The sequence below is a fragment of the Carettochelys insculpta genome, chromosome 10 (genome assembly GCF_033958435.1).
Source record: "Carettochelys insculpta isolate YL-2023 chromosome 10, ASM3395843v1, whole genome shotgun sequence".
In the NCBI taxonomy this organism is placed as follows: domain Eukaryota; kingdom Metazoa; phylum Chordata; order Testudines; family Carettochelyidae; genus Carettochelys; species Carettochelys insculpta.
The window spans coordinates 12,713,453-12,737,102 of NC_134146.1; the positions used below are offsets into that span (position 1 = coordinate 12,713,453).

General features: G+C 43.1%; 1 protein-coding gene across 10 annotated transcripts in view; it reads right to left on the reverse strand.

Annotated features, from left to right (window-relative positions):
• The window catches only part of NMNAT3 (nicotinamide nucleotide adenylyltransferase 3), a 62,546-nt gene that overhangs the window by 8,985 nt on the left and 29,911 nt on the right, over positions 1-23,650 (reverse strand). For 9 of the 10 annotated variants that reach the window (XM_075004650.1, XM_075004647.1, XM_075004645.1 and 6 more), the window contains 2 exons: positions 21,654-21,837; positions 12,847-12,956 (listed from right to left, as the gene is read on the reverse strand). In XM_075004650.1, the coding sequence (XP_074860751.1) occupies positions 12,847-12,956; positions 21,654-21,837 (294 nt within the window). Of the gene's footprint in view, positions 1-12,347; positions 12,574-12,846; positions 12,957-21,653; positions 21,838-23,650 lie in introns of those variants that run through there. The other variant, XM_075004652.1, reaches the window with a different exon arrangement.

Genomic DNA, 23,650 nt, shown 5'->3' on the forward strand with positions numbered 1-23,650 from the left:
AAGGCCAGTGCCCTTCTCACAGCAAGTGCATGAAGCCGTACTTCTCTATTCGAGGTATGTGGCTTAGGATAGAAAGATGGTAGAATTATCGGCTCATTTGACATGGAACTCCGAGAAGATCTTTGGGAGGAATGTGGGATGTAAACGTAGTATTATCGCATCTTTGAAGAAAGTTGTATAGGGAAGGGTCGCCATTACCGCAGCCAGCTCACTTACTCTAGGAGCAGATGTGATAGTGAGAAGAAATGTTGTTTTTAAGGTAAGTAGGCGAAGTGAAATGGTGGCTAAGGGTTCGAAGGGTGGCCTAGACAGCGTGTCCAGAACCAGATTTAAACTCCACAAGGGTGATATTGTCTTCCGAGGAGGGTATAAATTCGTGAGGCCCTTCAGGAACCGCGCTGTAATAGGATGGGTGAAGAGAGTTGACCCTTTTACTGTGTGCCAGAAGGACGCTATAGCTGCCAGGTGGACCTTTAATGACTGTAGGGAGAGTCCCCCTTGTTTTAGATCCGGTAGATAATCCAAAATTGTAGGAACTGGGACCTCCAGGGGGCTCAATTGCTTGGATAAGCACCAGGAAGTAAAGCATTTCCACTCGTACACATAAATCTTCTGGGTGGAGGCCCGCCGGCTGCATTCTAGGACCTCTTTAACCTTTTCTGAGCATAAAGTCTCTAAGGTGCAGAGCCAAGGATTAGCCATGCCTTGAGGCGTAATGTTCGAGGTTGAGGGTGCCTCAGACCTTCCTGGTTCTGTGTGAGGAGGTCTGGAACAATCGGGAGGGGGAGTGGTTGGCAGCACGACATACATTGTAGCACAACAGAAGGAAAGCATCCCCCAATGAGCCTGGACTGATGCCCACTCTGGAATAAAATTGAGAGCATTTCTTGTTGTTGCAGGTTGCAAACAGGTCTATTGGAGGAAACCCCCATATGTTGAAGATATGGTGAAGCAGATCCAGACGGATCTCCCATTCGTGATCGAGAGCAAAGTAACTGCTCATCCAGTCAGCCTTCACGTTGCTGATGCCTGGTAGGATTATGTTGTTTGCAATGCACCAGTTCCACAGGTGGACAGCCTCCACACGTAATGCGCAAGATCTGGCTCCGCTCTTTCGATTGATATAATACATTGTGGAAATGTTGTCGGTGTTGACACCAACTACACTGTGTCGTAGGTATTGTAGGAAGTGCTTGCATGCACTGAACACTGCCCTTAGTTCCAGCATATTTATGTGCATTGCCATCCTTCTGTTGGACCACTGACCATTGCCCTTGCACTGATCTGTTTCCCATGTGTGCTCCCCAGCCTATGTGGGAAGCATCTGACGTGAGAAAAACCGTGGTTTGCGGTTGGTGAAAGGAGACCCCTGACAGCAGATTCTTGGGGTCCTCCACCATCTCAGTGACTTTTGCACCGCTGCTGTGGGTGACACCTTCTTGTGAGTGGTATGTTTCATTCGTACATATGTGGTCTCCAGCCAGTGCTGGAGGCAATGACAGTGCAGCCTGGCATTCTGCACCACACATGTAGTGGCAGCCATGTGTCTCAGAAGCTGCAGGCAAGTTAATACTTCCACTGTGGGGCTGCATACCAGCACCTGTATCGGAGACTGGATAACATGAAAACGTACAGTAGGTAGATACACTCTTGCCATGATGAAATCAAGGCGCACTCCTATGAACTCTATGTCCTGTGTAGGTTCTGTCATCAATTTTTGGAAGTTGATAATGAGGCCCAAGGAGTGGAACGTCTTTATAGTAATGTCTATCACGCGTAGCACATCTATTCACGAGGTGCCTTTTAAGAGGCAGTCGTCCAGGTACGGGAAGATGAAAAATCTTGACGATGCAGGTAAGCTGACACTACTGAGAGTGTCTTTCTAAAGACTCTCGCACTGAAGACAGGCCAAATGGCAGAACTTTCTACTGGAAACGTTCTGTGCCCAGGGTGAAATGGAGAAAGCGCCTGTGTGAGGATGAATAGTTATGTGGAAGTACACATCTTGTAAGTCAAGGGCTGCGAACCAGTCCCCATCACCCAGTGCTGAAACTATAGAAGTAAGAGTGACCATCTGGAAATGCTGCTTGCGGAGGTAACGATTGAGAGCCCGTAAGTCTAGTATTGGTCTCCAGCCCCGTCCTCTTTTCTGTGAGGAAGTAACATGAACAGAAACCTTTCCCCTGAAACTCGTCCGGGACTCTCTCCACCGCTCCTATGGAGATGAGGGGATCGACCTCTTGTTTTAACGAGATCTCATGAGGGGGTCCCTGAGGAGGGACTGGGTAGGGGGATTTGTTGGTGGAAGTGTGCGGAATCGGATGGTGTATCCTGCAGCAATAATTTCCAGTACCCATTTGTCTGTGGTGAAACTTTCCCACTGCCAGTAGAATGGTTTGAGAAGGGGTGAAACAGGGGATGAGGTGACTATTGGCACTGAGTGATGGGTGTGGTGTCGCAGTCCTTGACATAGTAGTCAAACTTGCTGCCTGTCTGCCTGTGGTGCAGGGTTACAGCCTTGCTGGGCACACTGCCTAGATGGTCTTTGATGCTGGTGGTGCCCCGGCCCATAATCCCATTGGTACTGTGGGAGCTGAGGTTGGTAGGTGTGGCGTCACTGGTACAGGTAATACCTCTTCCTCCTGTAAGGAGGGGTGTACATGCCCACTGTTCTTAATGTGGTTCTCGAGTCCTTGCTGGAGTGGAGGACTGCGTCTGTGGTTTTAGCGAACAGTTTTGATCTATCAAAAGGAAGGTCCTCAACATCTGTAATTCTTTAGGGATGCCAGATGTCTGCAGCCAGGATACTCGTTGCATCACCACTGCAGTGGCTGTGGAACACGTTGATGTGTCCACCACGTCCAGTGTGATTTGAACTTCTGTAGGTGAAGCTGCGTACACTTCCTGGACTATAGCCTTTCGGATTGGCTTCTTATCATCTGGGAGATAGTCCATGAGTGATATTAGTTTTGTATAATTGTCAAAATTACCATTGGAGAGGTGTGCAGCATATAGTTAGTCATACACAGCAGTCGGGTGGAGGATGAATATACTTTCCACCCAAATAAATCTAATCTCTTTGCATCCTTGTCTGACACCGTAGATTTGTACTGTGGTGTCTTTGACCTCTGCTGGGAGGACTCAACGACAAGGGAATTTAGTTGGGGGTGGTTAAATAAAAACTCCCTTCCCTTTGATGGCACAAAATACTTTTGTCTGCCCTCTTATTGGTTGGCGGAATAGAAGCTGGAGTTTGCCAGATGCTTGTAGCAGCCTCTGCGATAGCCTCATCCAACGGGATGGCTATCTTTGATGACGTAGGGGGTCTCAGATTTTTGAGGAGTTTGTGCTGCCTCTCTTGTACTTCTGCCACCTGCATATCCTGAGACTGGGCAACCCTTCTGAACAGTTACTGAAACTGTCTAAGGTCATCTGGAGGGGATATATCTCCTGGGACGACTGCCTCATCCGGAGAGGACAAAGAGGCATCCGTGTGATATGCCTCTGTCTGTTCCTCAGACACTTCCTGTGTTCACTCCCCTAGATGTTCCAAGGGGGGATTGACAACAGGTTCTGGACCCTCTCGGAGGGGAAAGATGATGCCTCCTTGGAGGAGAAGATGAGGACTGTCTATATGAGGGGCATGGATGCAGAAATCTATCCCTGGACCTTGAGTAACGTCAGTGCCAGTGATAGTCCTCCTGATGGTACAGGTGTTCATAGTGGCAGGGACATGAGCCTGGTAATGAGGATCTGGAACGTGAGTGTTGCCTGTATCTGTGATGGTGGAAGGAGTGAGACCATCTAGCTGATATAAATGGGAGGTGGGGATACCCTGTAGGGGTATCATGTAGCTGATGCGATTGTCAAATGTCGAGTGATGGGTGCCTCAGCCAGGGAGAAGGGGGCTGCAGAAGTGGAGACTATGGCTTAAGGAAGGGCAATGGTGGTGTCAAAGGCCATTCCAGTATGTATGATTCTGGAGGAGAGCTTGGACACAGAGGGTATGGTAAAATGAAGAAGTCCGGGGAGGGCCTTCAGTGCCGTGTCTTAGAACATGTTTTCCTTGGTTCGTGAATTAGGTGGGCTAGTGCAGATACAGATGGTGCTATGCCTGGTGCTGAAGGTTTTGGTGCCGGTATTGCTATCGCCAGTTCCGCGCTCAGTGCCTGGGCCAGTGGTTCCGCATGACCAGAGGTCTTTAGCACTGCAAGCCCCCATTCTGGAGCCTCTGGTTCCGATGGTCTCGGTACCAGGGTTATTTGTCTTGGTGCCACAGTCTCCGGCACCTGCCGCTTAGATGCCTGTGGGATCTTTGGCGCTGCATCTTTGGAAGTCTGAGACCCTGGCACTGCCTCTTGTTCCCTGGGCTTTGCGTCTCCTTTACATATAGATGCATTCCGGCTCTGTACCTCACTCATCCTGCTCGTGGATAATACAGGCAAGGATCGAGTAGGAGACATTTTCTCTCTCTTATGACCAGAGGAGGTCAGAGAAGTCACTTTCCGTTTCTGAAGTGCTGATGGGCCCTCGGGGGGAGTCAGCTCAGTTGTTTCAGGCTGAAGAGCCTTATCAAATAAAATCATCTTCAGCCTCATTTCTTTGTCCTTCCTCGCTCTAGCAGTGAGTTTAGAGTAATGAGGACACTTCTGAGGCACATGGGCCTCGCCCAGACAGTGAATGCATTTGCTGTGGCCGTCAGAGGCCGGTATAGCCTCACGGCATGTCTTGTACTTCTTGAAGCCTGCCAAAGACTTTTTTTTCTTCTTCTTCTGTTTTTGCTTTTTGGGTGCTTTTCAATAACTTCACGTAGCTTAACCTTAACGAGGGTGCTTAATGGATACCAAGACAACAGTCTATAGATAAGCATTAACAATCAGGCTATGCTAAGGATAAGAAAAGTCTGGTGGCAGAGCCCCCCCCCCCCAACCCCCCGCTCTCTTCCTTCTTCTTCCCCCTTTTTTTTTCCTACTAAAACTATATACACTAAAAGATTTCAAGGAACAGTTCTTAAAAACGAGCAACCAGTAAAAACAAATAAAGGATTTTATCTTTTCAGACGTTGGAGCCGAAGTGAAGTCTGTCTGCAGCTGCTGGCGGTTGAGAGGAACTGGCGCGGACCGGATTGCACATGTGACCAAAAGCATGTGAAGGACCAGCATGTTTCTATGAGTGCACAATCCAATGAGATACAGCTTGGAAATCTCTGATCTGTGGCGCCAGGGCGAGCCCGACACCTATTGTGGAGCAGCCACAGGGACCACTCGAAGAAGAACATGAATTATCTCATTTCCTAATTTGCAAATGATTGACTTTTCCACCTTAATAATCTTCTTTTTAAGTTGTTTCTCTGCACAGTTTTAGCTTTTCTAACAAACAAACTGAGAACCCAGAAATTGCATCATGTTGCATTATACTGATCTACATCTGGATGCCTCCCTCTGCTGCAGCAGGGTCATGAGGTAGGTTGGAACCACACCAACCTTTACCACTTGAGCTGAGTAAATGACAGTAGCAGTAGTTTGTTAATCTTCTATGCGGACCAGCACTACAGCAGAATGGGGCACTTTTTGCCTGGGTGTCTCACAGGCATTAACTGATGCTGAGTGTACAGTACAAGATAAATTTGAATTTATTTATATTGATTTTCTAATTCTGGAATTTATAAGTTCAAATTTGACCATCCTCACTTCAAGTGCTCCTCACAAAGTCGAGTCATTGCTGCCACACACAAATTGTCTAACATTGACTATTGCACTAGTGCACTGTGGGAAGCTATCCCACAGTTCCCTCATCCCCATGGCATTCTGGGTATGCTTGCTGGTCTTGGTGTCATCTTTCCACATTTCAGGGATTAGGAAGGGAATGAGGAAAATGCAAATATGCTGATCCCTGGAAATAATGCAGAGACCCTGAAAGTTACAAGAAAGAGGACAGAAAAGTCTAGGAAAAAAGAATTTTTGGTTTCTCCCCACATTACATTGCCAATATGGGCGCAGCAACTAACCTCAACTGTCCATCCGCTTTTCCCACTTCCCATTATTGCCTGCATGTGACCCCTGAAATGAATGCATGGGCCCAAACTGTTTTTTAACGTGAGAAGAAAGAGGATAGAAAAGTATAGGAAAAAAGCAGCAAGCGCTGAGGGACCCGTTGACATAGTCACTTCATAGGGAATCAGCTCATAAGACTTCCTGGTGGCAGATCCCCATTATGGGCATTTACCTAGCGGCAGCAGAGGTCCCTGTGTATCTTAGCTGCCAGGGGAGACTTTTCCCTGGCAGCAGCAAGCCCAATAGCTGCCGATGGGAGACTTCCCCACGGTGGCAACAAGGCTTGGTAGGGGCAAAAGGGGGGGGTGGTCCAGTGGGCAGCCAGTTGAGGTGGTCCTTCCCCACAGCAGCAGCAAAGCCCCCAGTATCTTAATCACCAGGGGAGACTTCCCCATGTTGGCAGCAAAGCCCCCAGCATCTTAGCTGCTGGGAGAGACTTTTCCATGGCAGCAGCAAAACCCTGAATATTTTTCCTGCCCTTGGAGTCCAAAACACACAACTGGCAGCATGGTCAGCACCGAACAGCAGGCACGTCCTTTTGTTGGGTTGGGTTGGGGGCTACCCACATGATGTGGCTGAGCACAGGAAAGACGTAGACTGTCTGGTGCCTGTGGGGGAGGAAAGGGGGTTTGCACTCAAATTTAAAACCACTAAGAAGAAGTTTCTTGGCGTGTTATGCAAGCGCAACCCCCAGCACAGCCTTGTTGACACGTGGTACAGCGGGGCAGAGGCTGGCGCCAGGCAGCCAGACAAAAACAAGTGTACAGAGAAAGTTGCGAACTCCCTGCAGGGGCTATTTGAATGAGCAGATGCACTCACAGTGCTAATAGCAAGCAAAGCAAGAAAGAAAGCAAAACAGATATTTCTCAGACTCTCATACTAACATGAGCCCACAGCTAAAGACCTGCTGCTCCTGCTTGAAAATCATGGTCTTCCTGTGACTGGAAAGCAGTGGCTAGAGCAGAGCAGGGAGGGGCATTGTGGATTACATACAGGACACCACTGGAGGATAATAAATTCAAATTTAAGACGTGGCAGTTCCACACTGGACTTTAATCAAACTTATGAATTCAAGCTTCACGCTACACACATCAGGAAACCGCGATTTTGTAAGCTCAAGATTAGTGCTCCCTAAATCGAGCTAATGGTCTTTACAGTGAAGACAGTTATGGTAAAAATCCAACCAACTGAATTAAATTAAATTCAAATTTATCTGCTAGTGTAGACACAGCGCTGGAGTGGAGGAACAGTGAGATTTGGGAATTTTGGATTCCATTTCCAGCTCTTCTCAGGCATATGCTCTAGGATGGCCAACACTGACTCCTTCAGCTCCATCTCCTTCAACCTGTCCCAACCCAACTCTGTCTTTGCCACTCCTCATCCTGACCCTAGTTTCCCCTCCAGAATACCTCTCCAGCTCTCATTCAATCACTCCCACTTACCTTCCTCCAGCACCCAGTCCCCAATCTCTTTGCCCAGGCAGTCCTGCTCCCTGTTCCTCATCTGATTTGTCTCTCCCCAGCCCACCAATCTCTAGTTACCCCCACCTCAAATTTAACAAACCCTAACCCCCTCCCCAGCTCCTTGTCAAAAATCAATTTTGTCCCCGACCTCCTCCCACTCCAGGTCTGCTCTCTTTGATTAGCAACTCTCAATTCTGCTCCTGATTTCTGACCTCCATCAGATTTTTGCCTTCCCCCAATCCAGTCAGTCCCAGTGTCACTCCCAGGCCCCTCCCTTTGTTTCCTTCCATGGTTCCCAGTCCTAGTCACTGTGTCCAACTAGTCCATCTCCCACCCCCATCCCAAATCCCATTCCCAGTCTTCCTCTGTCACCTTTTATCAGCTTCATCCCAGTTCTCCCCCACAAGCCTTCTTGCACCAATCTATTCTACCTCCGCAATCATTCTCCAGGTCTAGCTTTTGCCCCCTCTGCATCTGAAATTGGCACTTTCCTCCTACATGTTTCTTGGATCCTAGAGCACATTGAGGACAGGAGAGACAGACTCCCAGCTTTCAGTACAGGTGCCTTCCCTGGCCCCATCTCTAAGTGGCAGGGAGCAGCAATTACATCTAAGACCTGCTCAGCTCTCGGCTGAACAAAATCTTCAGGAAACAGAACTGAAAAGCTCTAACAAGCCTCTACCGAGTACTTGTAAACTGCAATTTTTCAGAGGCTTATAGCAGGCATATTTAGGCAGATATTAATGGGAACGTCACCCATGAAATAATGGTGACTTCCCTGCCAAATAAGCTCCTGCTCCAAAGCATGGAAGAATAATGCTAAAGGCCCGCTTATGGCTAGACCTCTGCAGTCTCACAGTTCCCTTTCACTTAGGATAAATGTGAAAAGCAACTGAACTCCTTTAAGATAGCTGGAAAAAAATGCAAAGGCCTCCATCCAAAACAAAGCCACATGCAAGTCTCCAGAAGGGAGTGTGAGACACGTGGCACAAGAGGTGAAAGTACGATTATTATCTAATAAATTCAGAGGCAAAGTATTGGAGAGGCACAACCATATGAGAGAGATGTAGTGAGAAACTCTGGCTAAACACACAAAGGAAAGAAGCAGAAAGCCAAAGAGAGAGCAGAACAAACATTGGGAACATAGTTCTAATTAATAGCCCATGGAGAGAGCTTTCGGGGGTGAGTGCTGGTTGAGAGGGGCTTGGAATCATGAGCAATGAAACTCTCTTCTTCAGTTTGATTCCCACATGTTCAAGGAAACAGAACTTTGTAACTCCTTGTAAATAAACAGGACTACATCAAAGAAATATCCAACTCCATCATCAATCTCTCCACCTACTTGAAACAAGCAGAAAGTCTGAATTTCTTCTGTCGGCAGAATACAATATGAGATGATAAAGCTTCCATGAAAGTGTCTCTAGTTAGTGTGCGTCTCATTAGAAGATAGCAACATTTTCTCTTTAAAATATTGCAGATTGCTTTTTTAAAGGCCAAAATAAATTTAAAAAAAAAATCAAAAAGTAGACTCTGGCCTGTGTCTCAGGCTCTACTAGAGATAATACTATATCACAGAATGTTTTTTGCTTTACATGGTTTGACATAATACTCTCTGAATGTGCATGCACTGCCCTTTGACGGATTACTTTAAGCAACCAAGCTTGCCATGAGTTCAAACTACAGACAACACACTATTCATCCTTGCAGAAAAAAATCTAAACAGACTAAGAAATCCTTTGAAAGAGGAAGGAAATCTTGGAGTTGAGTCCAAATTTAACAAATGGTTAGTTTTACAAAAAGGCTGCCAATATAACCAGCACATTTTTTCCTCCAAAGGCAATAAAGTGGGGGGTGGGTAGGAAGTAATGTCTTTGGACTTTCAAGGACATCTTGCAAATAATGATCTGCACCTTCCACAACTGATAATAGATCTAAAGCCCAAATGCCCACACACCAGTGCTCAAATTTTTGATGAGTACAGCAGCCTTTATTTCGGGCCACAGCTTTATAAATTGAAAAAGAAGTAAGACTGGGAAAATTTTTGCAAGTTTTTGATTGGTATGTCTGAATCAATAAAGGGCAGAAATGAACTACCATACTTTGCAGCATGACTCACAGAAGAAGGACAAGGTTAGGCAAAGGAGAAACAATCATTAACACAAAGAAAGGAGCTGGATTTAAGATCCAGGAAGCTTTAATTAGGAAAGACTGTTGTTGGACTAAGGCATATATAACCATTTGAAAGGTGACAACGAATTTACTCATGTAAGGCAACCTGGAGTCTTGAAATGCAAGGAATTCAATTTAAAAATGAAACAAAGATCAAGTATATCTTATAAGCAGGAAAAGAAATACTATATGTGAAACTTAATTCAGTGACTATATCAGGAAGGCCAGAGAATAATGTAAGGGGATGGAGAGAAGTGACATAAGCTACTGTAAATAATTTTGAAGTCCTTTCAAAGAAAATTATTAGCAAACAATTCAGAGGATACCATGCCTGTTTGTTAGCCGGTGGCCAGGTAATGTGCGGTGAGGTACTCCCCTGGGTTGCTTTGTCTGGCTACAGTTATAGTATTTATTACCCCAAAAAGAATGTTCTTATCATGAAATACGTAAAGTACAGCAAAAGTTCAGTGAAAAATAACGGAGATACTGCTGATACATCACAACCTCTGAGGAAGAGGACCAGGCATGAGGGAAGCCTGAGGAATCTTATGAGGGCAGAGGGTTTTCTAGCCATTACAGGCTACAGGCCTTGAGAATGCTGTAGGTTCTGGTAAGGCTGCAGGTTCTGGTAAGGTTTTAGGTGACTGTTGATTCCTCTGGCTGAGATTCTAAGATGACACAAGATGACTTCCTCCTTTTCACTGCTGCCAGAATGGGTTGCACTGAGTAGTAATACTACAGAATTAATAAAACTAGTAATTTGTCCTAAAAATCGAGAAGTCTGTATCTGTCCTCATTGACTCCTTCTATTTACAATGCACATTAAGTACAAAGAGATGACTTTAGTAAGGGACAAAATTTACAATGACCAGGCTGTAGAATAAAACCTAGCTGTCACTTTGCATATATTTGGCAGCAAAATAATTGTTGGACATTTGCTTCCATTTTTATAAGCAAAATTAAAAACTTAAAATTTCATCATGCTTCACAAACCTGCCATTAGAGTCTGATGACTGAGCCTGATTGCCTGTCTGACCTGCTGCCTGGCGGGGTGGTTGCAGAATTGTTTGCAAAACTGGTGAAAAGCCCAAATTCACAAGCTTCCACTTTTTACTTTGGCTCTCAGAATTCTATAGTTATGTTGGATTGTCACTAAAAAGTCAGCATCTACTAACACCTCTCTTGGGAGTATAGTGACTTCTGGCTCTAGGGTGCACAGCAGCCCCCAAAGGGCCAGTCCTGCAGCGGGGGCCAGAGGAGTGCACCTGTCCCCACAACTGTGCCAGCTCTCTCCTGCTGGGGATGGAGGAGTGTGCCTCTGTCCTAGCAGCTCCCTACTGTTGAGGTCAGAGGAGCGTGCCTCTGCCCCAGCCCCATCAGGGTGCTCACACATCCACAAGAATGAACCTCTCCCACTGGCAGTACCAACATGTGTGGCAGCCTGGTGCCTCTTCATAGGGTTTATTAGGTGGCTGTGCAACTGAGAGGGAACCTTGGCAAAAACTATGCTGGCTCCCACAGCAGCCAAGTGTAGGGGGAAGGGTGGGTGCAAAACTCGATGATACTCTGCTTCCACTATGTCCACCTAATTCCAGCCGACATAGATTAGAGCAATCCTTCACTACTCTGGCCTTTGCCTGGGGATGGGTGCAGAATTGTGAAGCTGTAACCAGCTTCCCGAGAGTATGTCTACAATGCAGCTGGGAGTAAATCTATCAACCTGGGTAGACAAATGCAGGCTACCCTGATTCACGTAGTCTGAGTCTGTCTTCCTAGGCTTGGAAGCTCACGACTTGCTGCAGTGTAGACATACCCGGACTGTCTCACCCAGTCTGTACTGCACTGAATGGATCACAACAAATCTGGCCTGTTGCCTGCAAATCACCTAGAAATTGAAAAATACTTTATGGGAAATTAAATAATCATTTTGAAAATTAGTGTTTTCCTTTTACTGTTACCTAAAGTGCTACCCAAAACATTATTCAGTTCAGAATGGCTAAAGGGAATAGTTCTATGGTTGCCAGAAGACAGTTGTATGCAGCAGCCTATTAACCTGTTTATACCTGTGACAGCTACCACTGTGTATTCTTCACACAGAAGTCCATTACGCCTTTCACTACGTAAGATCATTACATACACTCAGCGGATACAGCAAACAGAAAGATTTCCATCTCTCCGTGTGTAGAATGGCAAGATTCAAACGGAAAAATCAGATGAAGCACACAAAACTCTGCACTTCGGAGGCTTCTTGGCAGCAAGAAATATCACTAGGACATGCCAAACTTAACAGTAGTATCCTCACAGGCATAGAGATGAGTGATGAACTCATCCATCCACAGTGTACTGTTCGAGAGGGAAACAACTTGCTCCTAATCTGTGCATAATTCAAGATGAGGAAAAAGAGATCAATTATGACCCTCTTCTAGGCAATCTGTCAACATATAACTTGACCTCTCACTGGGCAGCACTCAATGGAAGAGTGGGTGCTTTTATAGCCCTTATGTCATCATGAGAAACTTTTATGTAAGAGAGATTATTTATGCCTAAAAACATTGAAAGTATTGTGAAGAAAAAAAAGGTTAAAAACCCTTAGACATTTAGTAGTGTCTCAATAAACCACAGATCCAGGGAATAAAATGGTGAACTACAAAGTCCTCAAGCAGAGCATTCATCTTGTTTTTAATAACAGTATTTTTAGAGTCCTCCATCCCAAATTGTAGTAACAAAGTAAGTAAGTAGTCATATTAACATATCGCTGGAGCATATTGCAGCAGAGAGAGAGAGTCTTATATGTTTTGGTATCTTTTTTTAACTGCTTCCTCATTTTTGGTTCATTCCTGACATGTAAGATCAGAATGGTAACAACAACTCATATTCTGACTGTTAACCTTAAAGAGAAAAATATTTAGATTTTTAAAAGACTCATCATGGATTAGAAACTCAAAAACTGAAAATACCAACCCAAAATGGGAAAAAAAATATTCTCTGTATAGCAGTCACCAAAACCAAAGATGCAGCTGCAGTTCTGCAGGCATTGGGACTTATTCATTGATGGTATAAAGCTCCATCCATCTGAACAAGATCTTTTATCTAACTTTCCCACCAAGGTGTCTCGCTTTCACTAATTAAATAAGGATTATTGGTTACCATAACAAACAAACCTGGGTCCAATGAAGAAAAGAACTCTTCAGTAGCTCCTTCTATGGGCAAACTATTTCTCTTGAGTTTCTTCCTGAACTGGAGCGAGTTGAGCATGTCATTATAATGGTGCCTGTGTTAAAATAAAGGCTTTGGTGTGAGGTAATCCTCTCAGAGATACACAAAGCGATTACCTGGCACTTTCAGCTTCTAGAACACAATCTGCTTTTATGCACTCCAGACTTTAATGAGATGCGTGAAAAATTCATTCTCTATGTCACAAGATTAGTTTCAATGGTAGTTAACATTCTTGCACAATACACAAAAGTTCTACACACTGGTTACAGTTCTCTGTCCTTTCTGAAGTCCTCTTTACTTATAATGAGAGCAACTCCATATTTAAACAACATTGAGATTTCTACTTATAAGAGAATTTAAAACCCTCAATTTTTCCACTTTGTCACAATGAGTTTCTTTATTAAACACAGACTTTCCATCACCATCATCATTATGTTAAAACATTCAATCTTGGAGATCATATTTTGTAAATGACACACTTCATTCTCACAAGATTTCCGACTTGGTTACTTTTCAAATTTAAATCCAAAGAAAGTTATTCCCATTACATCTCATGACTGAGTTTAACTGCAAAAGGACAGGATAATGAAGCTGCCCAGATCTAACAGCAACTTATACACCCCTCTGCCACCTCACCAGCCTTCTGGCCTTCCCGGTGTGTCTCCTGGTAATAGCCCTTACTACAATGCCTCTGTCCTTCTTGACACCAGTGTCCTCGTCACTTTAGTATTGTTGTAGTAGTGGGAGAAGTCCCAGTGCAACAGATCAGCTTAAGGTCTATGAGAACAGGGCTCCCATATGGAGAGCCTACAGCATTTTGTCCCAGACGATGAGACTGCCTTTGGAGAGCTGAAAACTTTATTCCTCAATACACTTGGCCTACAAGACTCTTCCTCCAACCATGACACCGTTACCAACAGGGAGCACAGAGAATAAGGAGACTGTGAGAAATTCAACCAAAAATATCATAATAAATACCAGAGGTAAGCCCCATTCTGAGGGACTTTAGCAAGGCTATTAGATGGGACACCTGATGCAGTGGTTTAAGATATCGGAAGGAAGACAAACACCAGGATAAATGGGTCAGTGGCTTTCTGCTGTTTCTGTAAACCTCAATGCATACTGTTCTGAATTCCCAGTTTGCCAAGTCCAGTTCCCCTATGTTCAAAATATTTTTCCAGTCCATAATATCTTATTGAGGCTACAGGTAAATATTTCTGCTTTCCTCTCATTTACTACTTTGCTTTTGTCAGTCACTTACTTCTTTGTCTGCATTCTCATTTGGATTTTGCTCCCTCTCTCCTGTATCATTTCTCTCTTGCTTCACTCTCCTAATTCATCTTGGATTGGCAAAAGAACAACCTGTCCTCCATTTTGTGCCCCTTATCCTTCAGGCTTTTGGCACCCTTTTTCCAGTTCAGTGCCAAAGCAGAGGGAAAGGCAGGAACATGGAGTGCCACATGATAGTAAATATGCCTAGCAACTAAAGTATATATAGGGGAGTCTCTGTTACTTTGACAGCATTCTGTGTCGCTGAATGCTGTGCAAGCAGGTCATCCCAGTGGGACAAAGACCCTGCCACAGAGAACCTGCCTTGATTCGAGATAGAGCCTCAGGAGACAACATCTAATACGCACCCTAATAATCCACACTCCACAAGCAAGATGGCGAGTCAAGAATGGAAGGCATTAGATCAAGAGAAGTCTCCTTACCTATTCCAGTTTTTCTGATGTCAGACTGAGGGGAGTCCATTTACCTGTTTGAAGGTTCCTGGGATACAGCTCCTGAAGGCCCAGTGAGCTCAGCGGTGTAATCCACAGGACATGGTATAGTCCTTCCCTATTATTTCAGTATCCCATTGTAAATGTCTGGGCTCGGGGGTGCATCCCTTGTGGTACCGTATGTTAACAACTGAGACATTGTGATTTTTGCAGGGAGTCCTAGTTTATTGTTTGTGTTATTTCCAATAAAGACCTTTTATTTCCACATAACCTGCCTGCATCTTAATTACACTACATACAGATGATAGATGCAGAAGGGGTAAGGTACTGAAGGTAGCCCATCTTCTGACAAGTAATTTAAAGATAAAACTATACATTAATTCGTGACTCTGAGTTACCAAGGGAGGCGGTGGAATCTCCATCCCTAGAGGTTTTTAAGTCCTCGCCTCTTCCAACCCTTTAATTCTAAAACCTCACCTGGTGATATTCAGAATGGTGATGTAAGTTTCTACCCTTCAAATAATATAAACATGATTGCAATAGTTTCTGAAGTTATTTTATGGTGTTTTTTTTTTAAAAAATCAACTCCTTTTTGTAAACATAATAGATGAAGAAACATAAAATGCAAGGCAATAATTTTTGGTGGGGAGACCACTCCAAGAATTTGGAAAGAGCTCAAGGGCCATGATATTAATGGAGAAGGTGCAGGTTCTGTAATGGAAATTGGGTGCAGAAGAGAGCTGGGGGTAAGGGAATGGGCTGCAGGAGGGGCTGTAGGATCTAGGAGGGAGTTTGGGTGAAGAAGGCAGTTGTGCAGGGTCTGGGAGGGGATACGGGTTCAAGAAAGCATTCCGAGCTGAAGGAGGGTGCATAGGAGGACAGGCAGAGGCTGGAAGGGAGTTGTGATCTAGGACAGGAACGCAGGAGGGGGTGCAGAGTCTGCGAGAGGGATGTGACTAGGTGCGGGACTGCAGGATGGGGAGGTAGGAATTTTGGCTGTGACTGGAGATAGGGGATTTGAGTGCAGGAAGGGGCAAACGGGTGCAGAAGATTTGGGTTACACAGTGTGGGGATGGAGTGGGAAGCAAAAAGTTTGGGTTATGTGAATTGGGGGTGTAGGAGGGTTGTATTATGTGGTGCAGAGGTGCAGGAAGGGATGCATAAAGTTTGGGTTACATGGGGTAGAGGTGGAGGGCTTAGGTTATGTGGGGTAGGGCAAAGGGCTGGGGGAGTGGGGCTTGAATGTCAGAGGCAGGCTCTGGCTTGTGCATCTCCCTGGTCAGCAGCCCAGCAGCTGTTTCTAATTAGCCATATCAATGTGTTTATAGCAGTCAGTCTTGAGGTCCTACTGCTCAGTACAGGAACTGAACACCAGTCAGCCCTCTGCACCCTGAGTCAAATCTTGTAAACATCTGGTGGGGTACATGAGACACGTGCTGACTCTGGTTATCTTGTTTCTTGCTAGGAGCCCAGGAAATGGGTGGAGGAGTAGTTTGTGCACTGCCAGTCCTGCAAACAGACAATTTCTATTGGCCACAAACCAACCAGTGGGAGCTGTAAGATTTTGCTGAGGACGGTGGGGGGGGAAGCACACGGAAACTCTCCTCACATTCAGAGATGGCACATGGCTGACAGCAGCTAGCTTCATTCAGCTGCGTGCAGAGGTAGGGCCGGCAGGGAGTGTCTGTGTGTCGGATGCGGCCTACAGGCCAGATTTTGCTACCCCTTTTCTACAGTACGAAACTGCTACATAACCCAATGCAGAAAGTTCATTACAAACTGCGTTCTTGTGTACTACAAAAACTGAACTGCTCTTCTGTATTGGCACATTTTGTAGGCTGTTAGCTTTTGTTTTAAACAAAGCCATAATGTACCTACTAACCTACAATTTCCCAGGCTTCTCAATTTATATATACAACTTTATTTAGATACATATGTTTTCTGCTTTATATATAAACACACACATTATATTATAAATAATGAAGTAAAACATGGGAGAATAACGAGGCAGCAACTTTAAAATGTATCTATTCTCTCTCCTCCAGGCAATGCTTCCTACATTATTGGTGGAATTAAATTATTGCTACTTTGATTATCAGTATCACTAATAACCTAAATTGCTCAACCCTGGTGCAAACATGTTGCAAGCAGCCTTCTGTCCAAACTAAGGTACAATATTGTCTTCACTATCAATATTGTTTTCTGGTCTAGATGAAATATTCAGAAATACACAGTAACTGACTGATCCATTGGGTCCCTCACACCCCTACGATTATGGTGCACATGGGACATATTACACTTGCATGCAGAACCTGAAATTCACCAAGAACTCCTCCCATTTCTCCTCTGCACTGCAGGATCTGCTACTCATGTTACAATTTATATCAAAACCAGAACATTTTTTTTGTTAGCAATCCACCAAATACATATTTACTGTGACCCACAGTGAGAAAAACTCAAAGAACTTCATTGAGAAGTGGAGTGGGGGTAAAAATCTATAAATCTTCCTCACTATACAAGGCAAAGCAAAGCCACAGAAGCCTTTGACTGTTTCTATTTTGTGAAATCATACCCCAAAATCAGAAAGGAATAAAACCTTGAAACAATGATTTTATTTTCACAGAGCCTCTCGATCCCCTAACAAATTTTGTGGGCAGATTCACCAAAACATCTGGAAAGATAATCTAGATTGCCTGCACAAAATCAGTATATATAAATAATACTTATGCAAATTAGAATTTTGCTTTACTATCATACCTACAATCATGAAGCTAAAAAAAAAAAAGCCACAAAGAACTGTAAGTTATCAAGTTCCCTAACACGACACAATATACCAACACAGTAATGTGTGTAATTCAAATTGCCTGTGAGAAGAAAAAGCTCTGTACAATAATCCTTGATTCTGAGCCCCTCTCCTCCACCCACTCCCCTTTTCCCCCTGGTGTCCGAATATCTTGCAGCTTGCTACTAAAATTCTAGAGATGCTTACAGTGAGGAAAGCAATCAGGTCTTAATTTCGTAATCAGGATAAGAGTAGATTGTATGGACCTGATCCTCAACTGATCTAAACCAGCATAGCTCAGAATGAAGATAAACCAACCTATGCTAGTGAAAGCCCCATCTCCACTATATCTCTAATAAAAAAAAGCAGCGGCAATGCAGATCACTTGGCATGCCATTTTACCAAATTGTTGCCTTCCCATTTAAAGCACCAGGCATCAGGTATTAGCTCTTACGTCAGCTAGAAAGCAGAGAGCTTTTACTGCTTTGAGGCAAGCTGTTACTCTTTATGCTTGCTAAAAAGCTTGTGTCACTTTTTCTTCTCCATTGCCATCTTAAAATTTAGCATTTAGGCAATAAGAATTTACTAATAAAAATAAACTATGAGAAATCATCACCACAGAGGTGGGTTATGAGTGCTGTCTAATGAGTGCTCTCTGTGATAGTTAAAGGGATAAAAAGAAACCAGAATGAACAGTTTAACACATGAATAATTGAACTTTCCACCTCAACTGCTGGGGCACAAAAATTTATTCAGGTACATTCTCTGTACAGATTGTGTACTTGCTTGCTCACATGACCCTGTGATAATGGGCACTGACAAAATATACGTGTGTATACTTTACTCTTATCCAGCACCTCTTATCCTGAAGTATTTCCAAGTATCTTACAAACCAAATGCTTACAAGCGCATGTTTCCTGACTTCAAAGGGAGCTGTGGATACAGAAGGCTTGTAGGATCAAGATACTGCAGAAAATCAACCCGCTCAGGCTGATTTTCCCATAGTTGTTTCATGCATGCACAAAACAGCACTTTCTGGGGTCAGAGTCGATTCCAGAACTCCTCGCGAGCAGTGAAGATTAAGGAAGGTTAATGGGAGAAATTCTCCCATTGACCTTCTTCTGTGTAGACAGACACTGTAGTTGACTTCAGCCAGTCGATAAATCGATTTTAGCCACGCAATTGGCATAACTAAAATTGTGTATCAGCAGTTTGACTTCTATGTCTAGTTTAGACATAGGCCTAGATATACAAAAGGATTCACTACTTTTTGATGTTGAACTAAGCAAGAAAGTCACTTCTCTTGACACAACTGCAGCTGCTTCTCTGATGGAAAGTCACAAAATTGTCTAGTAATGATGCAAAGTGATTTTTAGGAAAAAAGTGAAGAATAGCATGCCCAATTTGATAGTAATTTCTGGACAATCCTGGAAGGTTTGTGTCTCTGTATTTAAGCTTTGTGCAACAGGTCTAGAAATTGGCTCTGATCAGAGGGAGAAAAAAGCATATCCTTTATTAACGATGGGTTATTATGGCTGAGAATGCTGAATCAACAACACAACTACAGCACACTCATATTCTCACAAAGAAAACAGGCTAAACCTGACCAAACTTAAGGAAATGTGTCTGTCAATTGATTTATTCAATAATGTCCATGTTCTCCAACAGAAGTGGTGCAAGAAGTAAAAGGTTGTGATATCACACACCGGCTATGTCTACACTAGCCCCAAACTTTGAAATGGCCATGTAAATGGCCATTTCGAAGTTTACTAATGAAGCGCTGAAATACATATTCAGCACCTCATTAGCATGCGGGCGGCCACGGCACTTTGAAATTGACGCGGCTCGTCTCAACAGGGCTCCTTTTCGAAAGGACCCCGCCTACTTCGAAGTCCCCTTACTCTTGCGAGCAGATGGGAATAAGGGGACTTCGAAGTAGGCAGGGTCCTTTCGAAAAGCAGCCCCGTCGGGACGAGCCGTGCCAATTTCGAAGTGCCACGGACGCCCACATGCTAATGAGACGCTGAATATGTATTTGGCCATTTCGAAGTTTGGGGCTAGTGTACACACAGCCACCATAATGTATTTTAACAAAACTAAAATGCAGTCACGTAGCTCCTCAGGTAATGAGCCTTTGTGGGGCAGCCCCCCTTCTTCAGATCTGGAGATATGCCATTTCCAGTACAACACTGACTTTTATAACTCCAAGATCCAAAAATCAGATACATAAGACAGAAAGAGGGTTGGGGCAAAGGGCAGGGAAAAGAGGAGATACTTACTAACTGTAAGTGTCCTGCCTGAGATTACTAGGAATATCAAAGATGGGGAAGCAGTCTTTCTAATGCATGAGGTAATTGCTATTAAGGCCAAGCCTCAAAGTATCGAATCTGAGCATAAATAGCAGTTCAGATGTCTCCCTTTGGAATCTGCTGCTAAAGTCTCTTTGTTGTACAACACATATTCTCAGGTCTTTAACAGAATGGCCCACGCTACTGAAATGCTCACTGACACGTTTAATATGTATTCAGATTCCTAATGTCTGCTTTGTGTCCATTCATTCTTTGGTGAAGTGATTGTTCAATCTGTCCAATATACATATCAGAGGAGCACTGCTGGCATATATAACATTGGTTGAGGTACAGGAGCATGGCCCCTAATCTGATAATTAATATGGTTAGGTCTATTGATGGTATCTCCAGAAAAAATATGCAGACAAAGTTGGGTTGTAAAGAAAAGTTCCAGGATTAGTATTACTGTGGCTACTAGTGAGAATTTTCCTGAGGTGAGGTGCTTGTCTGTAGGAGAGAACGGGCCTCTCACCCAAGGCCTCTTGGAGTGTAGCATCATGTTCCAGTATAGGTTGTAGGTTGCTGATGATGTGCTGGAGGGGTTTCAGCTGGGGGCTATAGGTAATGACAAGTGGTGTTCTTTTATTGACCTTCCTGGGCCTCTCTTGAAGTAGTTGGTTTCTGGGTATTTGTCTGGCCCTGTCAATCTGTTTTGTTTACTTCTCCCAGAGGGTAATTAAGTTTTACAAATGCTTGTTAGAGAGCTTGACATTTTTGGTCTCTGTCAATAGGATGGGAGCAGATGTGATTCTATCTAAGGGCTTGAAAGCTCATCATCTAATGTAATATTTTATTAGTCTTTCAAGAGCTACATGACTCCTTTTTTGTTCTGTTAGGATACAGACTAACATGGCTACTCTCTCTCACTATTCATAATTATTAGTTTACTTCTTTATCTTTCCCTGCTCAGCAGTACCATAGCCAGGAGAGATTTTTCTCCATATTTGGTCTTTAACCCATTTAGATTGTGCAACCTAAGAACAATGCTTATTTTCCCCATGCCTGTTTTCATATGTCCCGGATGGCGTGTGACCTCTAGTGTAAGGTGACTTGTTCCAAAACCCAGTATTACTGCTCTTACTGATTAAAAAGCCTGAAAGTTGGGGGAATTCCACCAGCCTTACACTAGGGAATATTGGACAAACAGAGTCTTGCTCAGATGGTTTTCTTTCAGAGAAGAATGTTTAGTCCATGAGGTTTCATAGTGCACAGATCCAGCTCCTTACCAAAGCGTTCAACACACAAAAGCAATCAGTCTCTCTGTGGGCAAGGATGACACACTTCCCTTTGTTTCTGCTTTTGTTTCTGCTCAGATAGATGGCTGAGAACCACTGTTTTAGACCTTTCTTATTGTCCCTCTTCCAGGAGTTTGATTTACCCAGCGTACTCCAAGTTTCACCTTTCTTAAAAACTAATTGTCTACAAATCACGCATAAAAATACAAAAAGTACATTTAGTATTTGCACACTACCACTAAAAAATAGCTTACTTTTTTTTTTTTTTTACAGAAATAAAAAATAAGTCTATTGGACTATAAATACTGTATTTACATTTTCACATATAGAGCAGTATAAAGAAGTCACTGTATGTATGACATTTGAATTTGTATTGATTTTGCTAGTTCTTTTGCTGTAGACTGTTGTAAAACTTAGCAAATATCTAACTGAGTTGAGGTCCCCCATAGAAGGCCTCAGTGTTCCCCCAGTGGTACTGGCATCCCTGGTTAGGAACCACTCGTCTAAAAGGCCTAGCCAATTAGTATTTTGCCCTAGTGACCATATAGAACTCATTGCCCTTTCCATTGCATTATAGATCTGTTAAAATACAGACATGATAAATGCTGCCCCTTGAGATCGGTTGTGGCCTCTGGAAATGCCATAAACAAAACCAAACACAATTACCTAAGCACATTTACTGTCTCGGTCCACTTTTCCTGTTCACTCTCCCATGGATCCACTCTAATCCAGTCTGATGTCTCCAGCGCAAGCTGAGCCATTGCTATCCGGTGCCTTGCTGAAACCAAGCCTTTCTTTCCATAGTTATCGCTCACTGGAGAAATGATACCTTCAATCACCTGGTACCTTCCTTGGGAAGACAAGAAAGAAAATCAGCTTTTTAGATTTTTTTTAAAAATAGGTGATAAATGAGGAAAAAACAATTTATGCAGACATTGAAAGTAATGTTCTTCTGTGATTAAACTGTTCAATGTTCTATTATTGAAATGTTAACACCACTAGACAATATTAAATGCTCACCCAGCTTTCATTTTAGCTTCCTACAAACAGAAATGTTTGTCATTTATAATGCAGACGATGAAACTCACCAAAGAGAAGGTTAATGAATTTTTACTTCAAGTAACTGTACCATTGCAGCTTTCAGACAGCTTAGATGATGAATGTTTTAATTGACCAGTTTGCTTCCAAGCAGCTCATGCGTACCATTTAACAAGATTATCGTGCTTCCTCATCAGGCAAAAGCAAGGATTACACTAGAAACAACCAGAGCAGTTCTCTGCTCTAGTGTTTAATAGCAGAAAATGGGCAAATCAGTACATTTAAACATTCCATTTTTTGTACGGTATAGGCTGGGTGATGAAGGTATTTTAAAACAAAACTTAAAAGGACTGTGGCAAAACATCCTTACTGAGTTTATCTGCCATGACTCTTGATTTCCATTTGGTTGATCATGTTAATTAAAAGTGAAAATATGTCCATATTTTCCAACTACAGTAATCATTAACATAAGCTCTCGTCAGACTCTGCAACTCCTTATTCAAGTCAGGAGATAAAAGCAGATTAAATCTTCCCATGAAAACTATAACATTTATCCAATTAGAAAAAACAGAGAAAGGCAGCACCAAGACAAGCTTCATGTCCACGGAAGGGATCAGAACAGAGTGCAGAGTAGAGATGCTTCTGTAATACAAATGATCTGGCTAAAATACTTATAAACCTAACATTCGTAATTTCTACTATCTCTATTGTATATGGGGCTGGAGGGAGAGTGGGGAAAGAAAATAACATCTCTTTATAACTGACTTGTTGCTGAATAAAGAAATCTGAGGCCAATCTCTATTATTCTACAAAGAAGGCTATCCTTAGAGCCTCATAATTCGTTTCCGATGCTCAAACTTGACACAGTGCTCTAATGGTTTGCAGTTCGATTTTATACATGAAGGGTAAGATTTTCAAGAGAGTCTAAGGGAGTTAGACAAATAAAGCGCATTAATATTGAACAGGATATGCATGCATTTGCTTTGAAAACCCCAGCTTAAAATATCGTCTCTTTTAAACCATACTCATGTAAGCAATGCTGTTTGTGGAAATGGAAAAAAAATCCCAGAAACAGGCATATTACTTTAATTAAATCCATCTCAGTTAAAAAATGAAAAGATTGGCATTTACTCATGGTGAAGATTCATCTAAAGTACTAAATATGAATATGAGAGGTATATAAAATGTTTCAATGTTGTCTATATTTACAGTAGTAAATATGAGATTATTGTTAACAATCCTGATAAATAAATCAACTGCTTTGATAATACAGGGCTATAATGGATTCTCCGTTAGGGAGGGAGTTATATACAGTATGGGTTCATATATTTTATTTTTATTTATATAAAGGTACTTTGCTTATAACATCTTGTACAATAATTCTCATTTCTGGGCTTCGATTCATTAAGTTTTCAATATTTCTATAAAAATAAGATGGAAGATATTTGTTCTGTTATAACTACATACCACAGCAACTATATTTAATAGAAGAACTAAAAGCTCAAGTTGATCTGTGGTCACATTGGCCAAGTAAGGGTAAATTACTTTTACTGTGGGATCCTGAAAGAAGTACTGAGTGCCACAGGTCATTCACTTCCCACCTGCTTTTTGAAAACTGGCTTAGA